At 43.5% G+C, this 14790-nt stretch overlaps 1 protein-coding gene across 1 annotated transcript in view; it reads left to right on the top strand.

Moving 5' to 3' along the window:
• crebbpa (CREB binding lysine acetyltransferase a) overlaps positions 1–14790 on the top strand; it is a gene marked incomplete at its 5' end in the record, with an annotated part of 56828 nt that overhangs the window by 28134 nt on the left and 13904 nt on the right. Inside the window, 5 exons of the mRNA XM_080523782.1 lie at positions 3026–3223; positions 13159–13500; positions 13827–13979; positions 14136–14307; positions 14411–14529. Coding sequence (XP_080379908.1) covers positions 3026–3223; positions 13159–13500; positions 13827–13979; positions 14136–14307; positions 14411–14529 — 984 coding nt within the window. The remainder of the gene's footprint in view (positions 1–3025; positions 3224–13158; positions 13501–13826; positions 13980–14135; positions 14308–14410; positions 14530–14790) is intronic.

Raw genomic sequence — 14790 nt, 5'->3', positions numbered from 1 at the left:
TAGAAAGAACCCCGGTTCATCCCATCTGTAATGTCATGTTTCAACCCTTGCCATCCTTTTCTTGCATAGCACCCGCAAATGAACACGGATAGGAGTGGAATAGGCTATATAACTGTAAATAGTTGATTGTCTTTGGATTTAGCCAGTTGGCGAAGATTTATGAGGAATAGGCTATTTAATTTGTGTTGCTCATCTGACAGCGATAAGGTGTTGTTTAATTTACGGTCTTGTTTAATTTCTATGAGTGTTTTCCTTGTAGGCTATGCTTGAGTGACATGTGTTTCAGTTTGTAGGCTCATTGTAATTGTTGGCTATAAGCGAGAGAGAATATTTCTTATGTTAGTTTTGATACTGAGTCCATGTCCCCGCCGGTGACATAAGCCTGTCGTGCCAAATACTCCCTCCCCGCGTATACACACTACCCTCTGCGCTTATGCGTTCGCTTCCTTTCAATACAGCTTATTTAATTTAGTTAAAATGAGTGCTAATACCATACCACCATACCAGAACATCACAGCAGGAACAACCTATCTCAAAAAAGCGATCGTATTGTAATAAACCAGTCCGGAAAGTTCTCTGTCGCTTACCAATAATCTAACCTGGAGAAATAAGCTACGAATGTCCCTTCCCCTCGCAGGTTCATTACAGTATATTACATAAATGTATTACTGTTAAGTGTTGTTGTGGATGTTATCCCTAGTGCCATTCTGAGGTTAGCATTGCGATGTGTTCGTCTTAACCTTTACAAACTAAAATATACGATCGCTTTTTTGTGATATGTTGCTCCTCTGATGTCCTGGAAACGAACACATAAGCACTCTGTCAGCGTCTTTTGTTGCTATAGGAAACCACTACTCTGCTTGCGATTGATCAGCTGTCAGCAATGTTATTACGGACAAAACCGTGTTTTCAGTCAGAGCACCCATCTCTGAGCGCTCCCAGAGCGCAGAGCTCTGAACTTTGGAACTTTGTTATGTTTTGATATGAGAAATTCGAACTAAGTGGTCAGTTTATGAAAATAATACCATAGAATACTATTTAATATATTTAAATAATAGCCCCCTAGCGTTTGCTGCCATATTGTGACACCACCCCCCCCCCCCAAAGTCCAATCAAAAATGAATAAATATTAGCATCATAAAACAGCAATTTGGCGAAATGCAACACCAGCACACTTAAAAAACTAACAATGTTAGTTGTAATGTACAGTTTTGTAGCCTACTGTTTGTTCTGCACCGGACATGTGTGAAATTGCTGCTGTGTTATTGTTGTTCTGTGATATAACACAGAATATTAGTCAACATTAATATTCAGGGAAGAAAATAAGCCTTTTTTTGATGGGGGGCGGTAAGAGACCTGAATAATGGACAGGGGGGCGCTGGCCCAAAAAAGGTTGAGAACCACTGATTTAAAGTGTCGCAGTTTGCAGGCTTGAAATGTACACATTTGTGCCTCAGCACTACACCTGATTTTTTCAATCCAGCAGCTGCCATCAATCCGTCCAGACTGTCCAGGGCCCAGAACCTAGGTCTTTGCTGTGTTCAGGGCCTGGATGGCCCTGGGGTAGAAGCTGAGCTTCAGTCTGTTTGTCCTTGCGGCCATGGTCCTGTACCGCCTTTTCGAGGGCAGCCGGGCAAAGTGTTCGTACCCAGGGTGGGTTGGGTCTCTGGAGATCTTGGAGGCCTTCCTGAGGCAGCGTGTGTTGTACAGCTCTTCCAGAGAGGGGAGGGGGGCGCCGGTGATCTTCTGGGCTGTTCTCACGACTCTCTGTAGCGCATTTCTCTCTGCGGTTGTGCAGCTGGAGAACCAGTTGCAGATGCCGTAGGTGAGGATGCTCTCCACTGCGCCGCGGTAGAAGGCCACCAGTATCTCCTGCTCCGGCTAGATGGAGGATGGGTTTCTGTTCCAAACCGGGCTGCTTATTTATGCCTACCCTCCCAGATATATATGTGTGGTGGCCTGGGAAAACCCTTCACATGGTGGCATTTTGACATTTTCATTTTTTTATATTTCCATAAATTAGAAGTTCTCAGCTATTCATAACTGGTTGAATGACTGAGATAGCCCTTTATTTTAAAAAGTTATGAGCCTTTTAATGTAGCATGTCAAAAAAAGTGAAAGGGGAGAAATCCTCCCCTTTCTCCTCCGGGTCGGGGGAGGAGCCTATGCAGATCGGCCGGTCTCGTTTGTCTGCTTGTGATGCGGTGGTAGTCTGCTCGCCTCGTCGGTATGCGAGGGACAGATCCATTTGTGTGTCTTCTAGTTAAGATTTTATTACTTTATGCTTATTGTGAGCATCAGTGAACTGGCAATAACACAGGTGGAAGTATCGTCTCTCCTTTCGCTCATGTGTGCGTGCGTTGCTTAACTGAGAATGAGACACGTTCAACGTGATGTTGTTTCGCTAGCAAACTACCCGCCACAAAAACATCAAAATAAGTACTTTCTCTTTTGTTTTCTTAAAATGTTTATTCACCATAATGTAGTATGGAGTTCAAAGTACTAGAATACCACATAATATCAAAATCGCCAAAATCGCGATTTCCATCTATATTTGCTCTTTGCCACGAACGAACGCCAGCGACATCCGACGGGTTTTCCCAGGCCACCACACATATATACATGTCTAGGTGATTCACTTCCTTCTGAAATGTAAAACGTCATAAATCAATCGATAGTCAATATGAAGTAGGTTGTCGAAGTCTCACTATTTCACACCATGTCAGTGCGTATATTATTTCTCTCATGAGAGAGAGAGGGAGAGAGAGAATATTTATCTTAAATACTATTCTCCTTCCTATGCAACCCTCTTGTCACACTAACGTTGTCCCTGTGGTCATGGTAACTCCTTCTCCTCCTCTCTCTCTCTCTCTCTCTCTCTCTCTCTCTCTCTCTCTCTCTCTCTCTCTCTCTCTCTCTCTCTCTCTCTCTCTCTCTCTCTCTCTCTCTCTCTCTCTCTCTCTCTCTCTCTCTCTCTCTCTCTCTCTCTCTCTCTCTCTCTCTCTCTCTCTCTCTCTCTTCCCAGATGGGGATGTCACCCTCCCGGATGCCCCAGGCCCAGGGCATGCTGGGGCCCCACGGGGGCAGCATGGTGGGCCAGACGGCCAACCAGCCCCAGGCCCAGTTCCTGCCCCAGACCCAGACCCAGTTCCCCCCGGCCAGCGGAGCCCTGAACGTCAACACGGGCCTGGGCCAGCCCGCAGCACAGGCCGCCGTCACGCAGGTGAGGACTCCCCGAGAGAGAGAGAGAGAGAGAGAGAGAGAGAGAGAGAAGCCGACATGGCGTCTCTAAAGCGGGGTACACACAAGGATTTTCAAAATCTTAACCGAAATCTTATCTGAGACACACCCCACACATGAAGATACAAAATCTTGGATTGAACAGCCTTGATCGTATTGTGTGTGGTGTGCGCTGATTTTCCCATTTCAGCACCCCACAGACATAAAGATTTTCGTTACGACAGACTCCAGACTCTCTAGTCTCGTTCCCCAAGCCAGAAATCTCGCGTGAACCCATCCTTTTAATATTGCCTTTAAATTACAAAATAAATAAATTAAGATTATATAATGATTAAAGCACTTTGAGCCGCAACGTTTGCAGGACAAGCGCTATACAAATATTATTATTATATAATAATATTATTATTATTATTATCTTTTTTTTTTATAGAGATTTTTTATTATTTTCTTTACACATAAGTACATACAATGCAAGCATATCACATTATTCGAAGACAAATTATAGTCTAAATACCTTCTTTCAAAGACATTTTTGAAAAGGGGTGTAATAATTGTACAAGTTCAGACTAGTAAGTTATTACCAGTAGTTATAGTAATAATCATGTAGTAGCGAAAAGATAATAAAAAAGGTTTGCGGGGTAAAGACAGGAAGAAAAAAAGAAAAGAAAAGAAAAAAAAGAAAAAGAGAAAGAGAAAACGAAAGAAGGAAAGAAAGAAAGAAGAAAAAAGAGAAAAGATTGTTCAGAGGGGTCTAAAAATGAAAATGAGTTGGTGAGAGCAAAGATGTAAAAAATTAAATAATAATTGATAATTACAGGAAAACAGAGTGTAGAAAGACAAATTTACTCTGGAAGTGGAACACCTTGAATTGGATGAGGCCCAGTCCTGCACATGAAGTAGTGGAGTTCAGTGTTTCCCCTAGGTTTGCTGCCTTGGGGGGGTGGCATGGACCGTGGCATGGACCCCCCCTGCGACATACCATCGTCATGTCCAGGGGTGTACATCAAGCCGCCTCACGCTACGGAAACAGGAGATAGGCTCCTGCCCTATGGGCCATTAGGCTCCAGAACCATCGGTTCACAAGGCTACTTATGTGGTCTTGACTACCTGTCCACTTTCTCACCTGGTTCTTGCTGTCTCTCTCTCTGGTGTGCCGACACCATCCTGCTCTCTCTCCTTCTCTATCTCTCTATCCTCCTCTCCCTCTTTTGCTGTCAACCAAAAGGCAAACATAACAACCAGAGTATTTCTAATCTAATAAGAGGTATAAATTGATCCATATCAATTTATAACATAATTATAATTGATTTTGGATTGCTGTGGGCAATGCAGTCAGATAGTCATTTTGACATTACTCTCTCACCTGAAAAAAGATCATGATTCATGTCCAACTATAAAAAAAAAACAGACATTTCCAATGCTTCAATCCACTGTCCATATACTGTAAATATGCCATTATGGTATTACCATGAAGCCCAATTCTAGCAGAATAAGAAAGATTGTATATCTACTTTAACTAAAATAATAAAGTCAAGTGCATCCAGTTAGCTCTTTAGCTGGCAAGTGTGCAGCAGACTAGCTCATCTCATCACCTCTGAGCTAGCTAGCTAGCTTGCTAGTTCTTTGACTATTTCAGGGCTTAAAGTTCTCCGGCACGGTGCCGGATTTCCGGCGCGGGGGAATTTTGAGCAATAAAATAAAATAAAATCACATGCTATTTCTTTACATCGTAATTTAAAGAGTCATCTTCAGCAAAGAGACAGTTCCGCCTACCAATGGTATCACATTGCTCAAGCCAACCAACGACTTCTAGCCAATCGGAGGCAGAGTAGTGGGGCGGGCCTTAAGAAGTTTGAATGAGTGTAATGTTAGCTTGTAGAGACGTTCGCTTTTAGCAGCCCGCTATCTCGCTAACTTTAGTAAGAGTCTATTAAAATGGAAGCCAAGTTTCTTAAACCTTGCTCATACAACAACCTTGCCGGGAGCGACGACTACAGGTACCACTTCATCTTCAATGACCGACCGTGTTTGCGAGCAAAAGATCCGAGTGTGCGTGTTTATAGCTGAACATGATCTGTCTTTCACAATGGCTCAGCCACTCGTCGATTTGTGCAAGAAGCTATCAGAAGACAAAAATGCACTGACAAAGCTGTCCGTTTCCAATCAGCACGCCAGCTATTTAAACACACATGGCCTTTGTCCCGGAATTGAAAAATCGGCTGTGTGAAAAGCTTAAAAAAGCAACGTTTTCAATTAATATCGACGAAGCTACTAATCTTAACATGGACAAAATCCTTAATGTCCTTGTTCGATTTTTTTATGATGATCTGGCCAAAGTAACAACACAACACCTAGCCAGCAGGAAAGTAAACATCGCCAACTCATCAGCCCTCATGCAGGAGCTCAGATATCCTGGAGTCCAATGGTCTTGACTGGTCACGAGTCATCAGGGGTCGGTTGCACCACCTCTTACTAAGTACAAACTAACCCTAGTTATAGCGTAAGTATTTACTAAACCAAGATTTAGTCACTACTAAACTTGAATGGGTTGCACCAAGCACACTAGTTATGACGTAGAGCTTAGTAACTACTAAATATTTATACATACCCTAGGGTGGTGTAAGTTATAACTTAGTTGTTACTAAGAAGACATTAGCCAATCAGCGAGCAAAGCAAAACCCTCAGTTTTTAAATCCTCAATTTTGGCCGCCATTGGCTAAAAGCTGTAATTTGGCTCTACAAGTGTTAATATGTCATTTTATGAAGTTTTAATATGTTTTCAGGCGAGAAAGTAACCATATTTATATATTCACAAAATGTATCCGGTTTATCAAAATAACCCGTTTATATATCTGATCTGACGTTTTTTTCCCCACTTCTGTGGGAAACTTCGCTAGCTAAGATACCTTACTTTATCTCCGCTGAAGTAACGACGGTAAGCTCTACTCGTGTTGCTAGTTATGTTTCCCACAGAAGTGGGGAAAAAAACGTCAGATCAGATATATAAACGGGTTATTTTGATAAACTGGACACATTTTGTGAATATATATGGTTACTTTCTCGCCTGAAAACATATTTTAAAACTTCATAAAATTACATATTAACACTTGTAGAGGCAAATTACAGCTTTTAGCCAATGGCGGCCAAAATTGAGGATTTAAAAACTGAGGGTTTTGCTTTGCTAGCTGATTGGCTATAATGTTCTTCTTCTACGTTTTATGTGACAATGTCTTTTTAGTAACAACTTGCGCATTACTAAGTATTTACTAGCTAAGATTGACAAACGATTGGCGTGGTGCAACCGAAATGAGTAAACAACTAGTTTGAAACTAGCTAGTAACTACTAGGGGTTTAGTAACTACTAAATGCCTACACTTAGTAATGACTTACGCCAAATTGGTGCAACCCAGGCCAGTATTCTACTTGATGTAGATCTATTGATCTATTGTTATAGTGATAGTGGCTTAATAAGTGATGCAATCAGTTTGGCCTTAAGTGATTTAATCAGTTTGTTCTTTTAAAGACATCTAAATATATTATTTTATTTTGTATTGAGTATAAAACAGTATTAATGCATTTTAACATTGAGACATATATTTTGTATTGACTATAAAACAGTATTAATGCATTTAAACATTGAGACATGTATTTTGTATTGACTATAAAATAGTATTAATGCATTTAAACATTGAGACAAGAAGCTGTCTTCTGTACCCGCTCTCCCAATATCTCAAACTGTGACCCCCCTCCCCAAGAAAAAGTTTCAGGCACAGGATTATTTCCCACTTTAAGCTCTGCTATTTACACTATGGAACTATAGTCACACACTTTCTAGTCACAATAATAAAGACCAATTTTAACCAACTTTCTCAGTCAGAACACTCAGCAATTATATTTGCTAACGTTTCAACTTGCTTACTTTCATCTGCACACATCTCACACGGCAAAAACTATCTCGCGTCGCGCGCACACAATCGTCTCGCGCACAATCTTGTATTATTCTCCAGCGCGGCACAGTGCGAAACGAAGTGTGGATATAGGTTTGACTATGCGAGACTACTGGCGGACTAATGTTACCAACGAGCCCATGGGCTTGCCACTCGCCAGATTCGGGTTGGGTGTGTTTAAAAAAACGCAGATATTTTAGCCTACTATGTTTGGTGTTTACATCCGTAATAATTCCTCTTTCTTAGGGGGGCGGGTGGTTCCGTTGGGGGGGGGCTACTAATTGCCTCCCTCCACCAGTCATCCTCGAAACTCCTTCCCAACTCCTCTTCCCAGGCTAATCTAGATTTGAGGGGGATTTGTTCCCCAAAAGTCATAAGAAGACCATGAATATGAGAAATTAGTGAGTTGTTCGAGGGTTTAAGTTTGAATAATTCTTCCCATGGTGACAGGGCCGGTACTGAAGGAAATTCTGGGAATTGGGACTTAACAAAATTGCGGATCTGGAAGTATCGGAATTGATGGTGCCGTGGCAGATTGTATTTGTCCAGTAAGTGTTCAAATGTGGAGAAAATTCCGTCATAGTACAGATCCCTAATATTTCTTATTCCCTTCCTCTTCCATAATGAGAAGGCGGTATCTATCGTGGATGGTGGGAACAAATGGTTTGCGGAGACTGGTCCTAAAGTTGAAGTGGGGGAGAATTTAAAGTAGCAACGGAATTGGAACCAACTTTTCAGAGAAGCTATGACAATAGGATTCTTTGAGTATCGGGAAACAGGAGTAGAGGGATAGGGAGAACATAGCAGAGCAGATAGCGAGGTTCCTGTACAAGATGTTTCCTCTATTACAGACCATGGGGCCTCTGAGGTATGGTACCAGTAAAGGAGCTTATGGATGTTTGCTGCCCAATAATAGTATAAAAAGTTGGGGCCATTCTGTTTCTGATCCTGTAGTATCCTTATATTAATTCTTGGCCGCTTGTCTGCCCAAATGAACGAAGAGATCAGTTTGTTTAGATTTTGAAAAAACGATTTTGGTAAGAATATAGGGATTGACTGAAATAAATATAGGAATTTGGGGAGTATTGTCATTTTTACCGAGTTAATCCTACCTGTAAGTGTTAGAGGAAGCTTGTTCCATCTCAGGAGATCTTTTTTAGTTTGAGTTATTAATTGGTCAAAATGTTCAGGAAAAAGGGCTGAGTATGAACGGGTAATGTTTACACCAAGATACTTGAATCCTGACTGAGAGAAGAAATTATATTGGGGATGTTGGCCATAGGGTTCCCGACATAAAGTAGAAGGTCGTCCGCGTAAAGCGAGATACGATGTTCTACGTCCCCCCATCTAATACCTTGCATCAGAGGGGAGGTCCGTAGAGTAATTGAAAGGGGTTCAATCGCTATGGCAAATAAAAGGGGACTCAGAGGGCACCCCTGGCGAGTGCCCCGTGAAAGAGTGAAGTATTTAGATCGAGTATTGTTGGTACATACACAGAATTGGGGGTCAGTATACAATAGGCGAATCCAGGCGATGAAACTTTCGGGAAAGCCGAATATCTTAAGTGTGCTAAACAGATATTCCCACTCTACTCTATCGAAGGCCTTTTCGGCATCCAACGATATCACTATCTCTGGGACTTTAGAAGATTGATCGGAATAAATAATATTCATTAAAGTCTGAATATTAAAAAATGAGTAACGGCCTTTAATAAAACCGGTCTGTGTTTCAGAGATTATGTCAGGAATGACTGTCTCAATTCGACTTGAGAGCACCTTTGCCAGCACCTTTCCATCGACATTCAAAAGAGATATAGGTCTGTAAGATCCGCACTGAGTGGGGTCTTTGTCTTTCTTAAGTAGTAAAGAGATTGAAGCTTGAGTTAATGTGGGTGGGAGTTTTATTCATGTTATTAGAATTTGTCGGGGAGTGAGATTTATATAGAGTTTAATAAAATAGTTCGAATGTAGCATTGATTTCGGTGGGGGAAGTCAACAGATTGTTTGAGTTGTCTTTAATTTGAGACGAGACGAGACGCTGTTTGCTTTTTCAGCTGGTGTGCCAGTAAGCGGCTTGCTTTCTCATCATATTCATAATAGTTCCCCCGTGATTGCTGGAGCATGCGTTCTTCGTGCTTCGATGTTAGTAGGTTGAATTCAGTCTGTGCGCTCATACGCTCTTTATATAGCTCTGGCCTAGGGTTAGTGGCATATCGGCGATCTAGTTCGCGAATGGAATTTGTCAGTCTGTTTTTTTGGGCTTTCTTTTCTTTGTCTATCTTGGCCGAGTAAGACATAATTTGACCTCTTAGGTAAGCTTTCATTGTTTCCCAGATCAAAGAGTGTGAAGTGGTTTCAGTCTTATTAAAAAATAAAAACGTGTCAATGGAGGATGCTATGTAGTCACAGAAGGCATTGTCCGACATAAGTAGGGGGTTGAGTTTCCATGGAGGGCGAGCGTCACCGTGGGAGGGCATTGATAGGTCTAGAGTAACTGGAGCATGGTCGCTTATAATTATAGATTGATATTCTGAGGATGATACATTGGGAAGGAGGTTGGAGTCAATAAAAAAGTAATCAATTCGTGAGTAGGAATGATGTACGTGTGAAAAAAAAGAGAATTCCTTATTGTTTGGGTTGTGACATCTCCATGGATCTATGTATCCTTTCCGCTTCATAAAATCTGAAAATATTTTAGACATTGCAGATGGGGAAATATTTCTTGGGTTGGAGCGGTCTAGAAGTGGATCAATAGCGCAATTGAGATCTCCGCCAAATATCAACAAGTGTGTATTTCAATTTGGGAGACTGTTCAATAAATTGTTAGCAAAATGTGGATTATCAAAATGTGGGGCGTATACATTTACCAATAAAACTGGGGTTTGAAAAAGCAAACCGGTAATACTTAAATACCTTCCATGTGGGTCAAGGATTGTAGAGGTAACCGTGAATTGGATTCTTTTATGGATCAGCCACACCCCTTGATTTGGAATTAAAGGTGGAATGAAACATTTGGCCAACCCATGGTTTATGTAATCTAAAATGATCTTTATTTAACATATGAGTTTCTTGAAGGAATACAATATCTGCTTTCAGATGTTTAAGATGCGATAGAACTTTAGATCTTTTTATTTGGTGTCCAGCTCCCTTAATATTCCAACTCAAAAATCTGATAGAAGAACTAGCAGTACTTAAAAAGCCTTGATTGGTCATTTAAGCCTTTTATGTGTAGGTGGTTAACCACTAGGTGTCGCACTCTGAGCAAGAGATGAAGAGGCCTACATAAAGAGATGTAGAAATAGCTTACAGAGGTGAAAAACAAATGAAGGAAATGTAGACAAGGAAGTGTAGAAATAACTTACATAAGGAAGAAACAAATAAAAAAATGGTAAGAGGCAAACAAAATAGCAAACAAAGAAAGTATTCCATGAAAATAAAGAAGAATGATAATGGTGTATGCTTACATATAACAAACCCATCCCCCCTCCCACCCCCCCTCTCCACCTCCCCAATGTTCCCACTTCCATATGGTGGGAACTGCAGGGCTCCTCTAGTATAGAGCTCTTCCGCTGCATGTAGTGAAACACTTCTCTCCTTACCGAGAGGCTCCCGAGGAAAATAATAATAAAAAGAGGAAAATAAACAGTAAAAAATATCAACTAAATAATAATAAAGAGAGGAAAACAGACAACAAGAGATATCAACTTAATGCTTGTAACATTCAAATAGTAATAAAGAGAGGAAAACAGACAACAAGAGATATCAACTTAATGCTTGTAACATTCAAATAGTAGGCTATATTCAACTCCCCCCACCCCAGTCCTCTCTCGACCCCGAAATCAAATCAGCATTGTAGCGCCCAATCGGGTTTCTATTATGATACAAATGAACTGCGTTGAAAACAAACATAGGCTATTTATAAACAGTAGTTGGGACAAAAGTAAAGAAACAAAATGACCAAGTAGGCTATCTTGGTCCGTTGTGTCCAGCTCAGTCAATGCAGGCTATCAGAGCTCAACCAAGACCCTCCTCGTTCGGGTACCTCTGGTTGAAGTCAGTTTGAGCGCTCGCTGAAGTGTCAAAGTATTTTCTCCCAGTATCATAGTCAACTCGGAGGCGGGCTGGGTACAGAAGGGAGAACTTGATTTTTATTTTATTTTTCAAAGAGGGTCTGTTTAATGTCCTTGAATTCATCTCGCTTCTCCTTGCCTGCTTTTGTCAGATCAGGGAAGAAATAGATATTCCGCTCCTGGTATTTTAGCAGGCTACCTCTTCGTCTCAAGATGCGGTCTTTGTCAGTGTAGTAGTGAAGCCTGACAATAAATACCCTGGGCAGCATAGGCTTGTTCGGCGTTGGAACGGGTGGGGGCCCAATGCGATGCGCCCTGTCCAGAACGGGTGGAGTGGGGAAGAAATCCAAACCCAAAATATCGAACAAAAAGTTTGACATAAACTTGACTGGGTTTCCCTTTTCCGCTCCTTCTGGGATCCCCCAGAAGATTATTTTGCCTTGAACGTGATTCCAGGTCTTCCACCTTGATCTTTAGCAGCTCGTTTTCGGTAGTTAGTAAGGCGCTTTGTTTTTCCAGGGTTGTAATCCGATCACTGTGTCAGGGCCGTCTCTATTCCCTTCAGTACCACCGACTGTGCCGTGGCGTTGGTCTTCACCGCATCCAGGGATTGCAGTATGGGATTCAGCTGGGCAATTAGCAGAGGTGGTAGGGTGTCTGAAACTGCTTTCTGGACGCTGGCTTCCCACTCGGCCGCTTTCTCCCCCATTGCCTTGGTGATTGTCTTGTTGAGCATTATATCCAATCTCTTTTCCATTTTCTCCGCCGTTTTCTCCGCAATCTTTTCCGCGTTGTCATTTACCAGCTTAGTAACTAGTAGAACAAGGTCAGGGTGTTCTTCGCTCAGTTTCTCCATGGCTCTAGTAGTCTTGCGTGTAACCATGAATTCACTACGCGGTCAACTTGAGGCGCGATGAAACAAACAAACACGAGTGAGTCTCATTGGTGTTTTGCGGACCTAACGGTAGAGTTTTAAGGATCTTAGTTTGTAGCGTTTATACTTTTTTTGTCCAGTTAGCTCGGGAGCTCTCTCCTTTCACGTCTGTCTCGTTACATGACCAACCGGAACTCCTCATTTATTATTATTATTATTATCTAACGTAGTACCCTGACTGACCTGTACGAGACAACCATGTGCGACAGGGCAAATAAAGTGCAGAATAACGAAAAGAAGAAGTCAGCTCGCTTCTTGATTGGCTACATTCCATCCACGTCATAGTTGGACTCGCGAGCAGGGTTGCCAGATGGGAATGACATTTTCCACCCTAACCACAGTCTAAAACCGCTAATTCCACCCAAAAATCTGGCAACCCTAGGATTTCTGGTCGTAAGTATTGAACACATTTGACATTTACGATTGCCGGCCACGACCATTTCCCGAGCAGGTTGTCGGGAGAGATTGACTCTTAACACACCTCACACCACAGGATTTTGTTATAGGAAAATCTTTAGAGCCATCTGATAATCGGGCGTTTTCTGTCTTTGGTCGGAAGGGGGAAAATCGGGCCAAAATCGGCCAGAAAATCCTTGTGTGTGTACCCCGCTTAAGAGGACTAACCCTGCCCGTTCCCCTTGAACCACCTTTGATCAGACAGTGTGAGACTCATTGGGGGGAATTGACTTCATGTGACTAAAACGATGCAGTGACCAGACATTCTGACGCTCAACTGACACCCGCTCACCCCAACCTTGAGGTTCTATCTAAAACCCGAGTCTCACTGTGTGTTTGGTATATGTTTGTGTCTTTATTGTTTTGTCTGTTTTTGTGTTTGTTTGTTTGTCTGCTTGTCTTCTTTCTGTGTGTCTTATATTCCTGTCTTCTGTTCTTGTCTTATATTTGTGTGTGCGTGCTTCTTATGTGTGTGCGCTTGCCTTCGTGTGTGTCTCTCTCTCCAGCAACAGCAGCCGCAGCAGAGCGCTAACCTCCCCATGAATGCACTTGGCCCCCTGGGCCCCCAGCTCTCCTCCCAGCCCCCACTGCGCTCCACGCCTCCGCCCGTCACCGCCTCCTCCTCTTCCTCCTCCTCCTCTTCCTCTTCGGCTGGGGGGCCCACTAACCTGCAGCCGCTCCAGCACCCCCAGCCCTCCAGCCGAAGCTCCACCCCCACCCTCCCCCCGCCGGCCCCGGGGGCCACCCCGCCCCGCCCCACCCAGGCTCAGCCCCAGCCTCAGCCGCGCACCCCCCTGGCGCCCCAGCCGGAGCCCCCCGCGGCGCAGACGCAGCCCCAGCCTCCCACCACGCCGGTGAGACTGAGACTGCATGACCCTCCTCCACCCTGTCTGACCACACCCCTTCCTCCTCCTCCTCCTCCTCCTCCTCCATTGACGTTGTGTACAGCTCCGCCTGCAGCCATCTGGGTGTTTCATCCCTGTGTTTCATCGCTAACGGAACTCCCATGGCATGACCCGTCAACTCTTCTGTGGAACGAGATGTGATTAAAATTAGATTTGTCCGACCGAGCACCTGCTTTACCCTCTCTCTTTCTTTTTCCACCCATCTCTTTCCCTCTCTCTCTCTCTCCCCCTCTGTTTCCTCTCCCTCGCTCTCTGTTCTCCTCCCTCTCTCTCAGCTGTCTCAGACAGGTGCCAGTCTAGAGAACCGTGTGCCCACCCCGGCCTCGGCCGCCAGCGCCGACCTGCCAGCCCAGGAGCCCAAGCCCGAGCCCCGGCACGAGGAGCGGGACTTTGGGTCCACGGGCGGCAAGACAGAGCCCAAAATGGAGGTGTGTATTCATTCCATCCATCTGTCCATCCAATTAATCAATCAATCAATTCATTCGTTCACGTGTTGATCTGAGAAAGGCCAGTCTGAGCTACAGTACGGGTTATTTATGTGAAGAAAGGTCATAAGTCGATAAAAAAAAAATGTCCGTCTTCAGACGGAGGAGGACTCCAGTTCCTCGTCGGTGAAGAAGGAGGAGCCTGAGGAGAAGCAGGAGCCCATGGAGGTGGAGGAGAAGAAGCCAGTCGTCAAGACGGAGCCCAAAGAGGAGGAGGAGGGTGGAGCCAACGGCACAGCATCTTCATCCCCCTCTCAGTCGCGGAGGAAAAGTAAGTAGGGGAAAGACAAGGGAGGGGCGGAATGATTATATATATAATATATATATATATATATGGTTAACCTCTCTCGCCTTCCTCTCCCTCCCTCTACCAGTCTTCAAGCCTGAGGAGCTGAGGCAGGCGTTGATGCCCACCTTGGAGTCTCTGTACAGGCAGGACCCAGAGTCCCTGCCCTTCCGCCAGCCTGTAGACCCCATGCTCCTGGGCATCCCGGTGAGCACCCCGCCCCTCTTCACAGCACGGAAACGTTACCTTTTGTGGTCATCATTCGACTTCTGTTCTGTACTTTTTAGACCCACCGAGACAATAATATGTGCTGATTATCTTATTATTATTATTATTATTATTATTATTATTATTATTATTATTATATTAAGTATTTGAGGATGTAGGATCTTTTGTCGTCCTTGTCAGCTCGGATTGAAACACACTTTGTCAGAGTTGATTTGACCGATGGTTCTTCTCATCTCCTCC

This window comes from Nansenia antarctica (assembly GCF_963989245.1).
Source record: "Nansenia antarctica genome assembly, chromosome: 2".
NCBI lineage: Eukaryota > Metazoa > Chordata > Actinopteri > Argentiniformes > Microstomatidae > Nansenia > Nansenia antarctica.
Note: the sequence above shows the minus strand (reverse complement) of the source record. Positions and strands in the feature narration are given on the sequence as shown.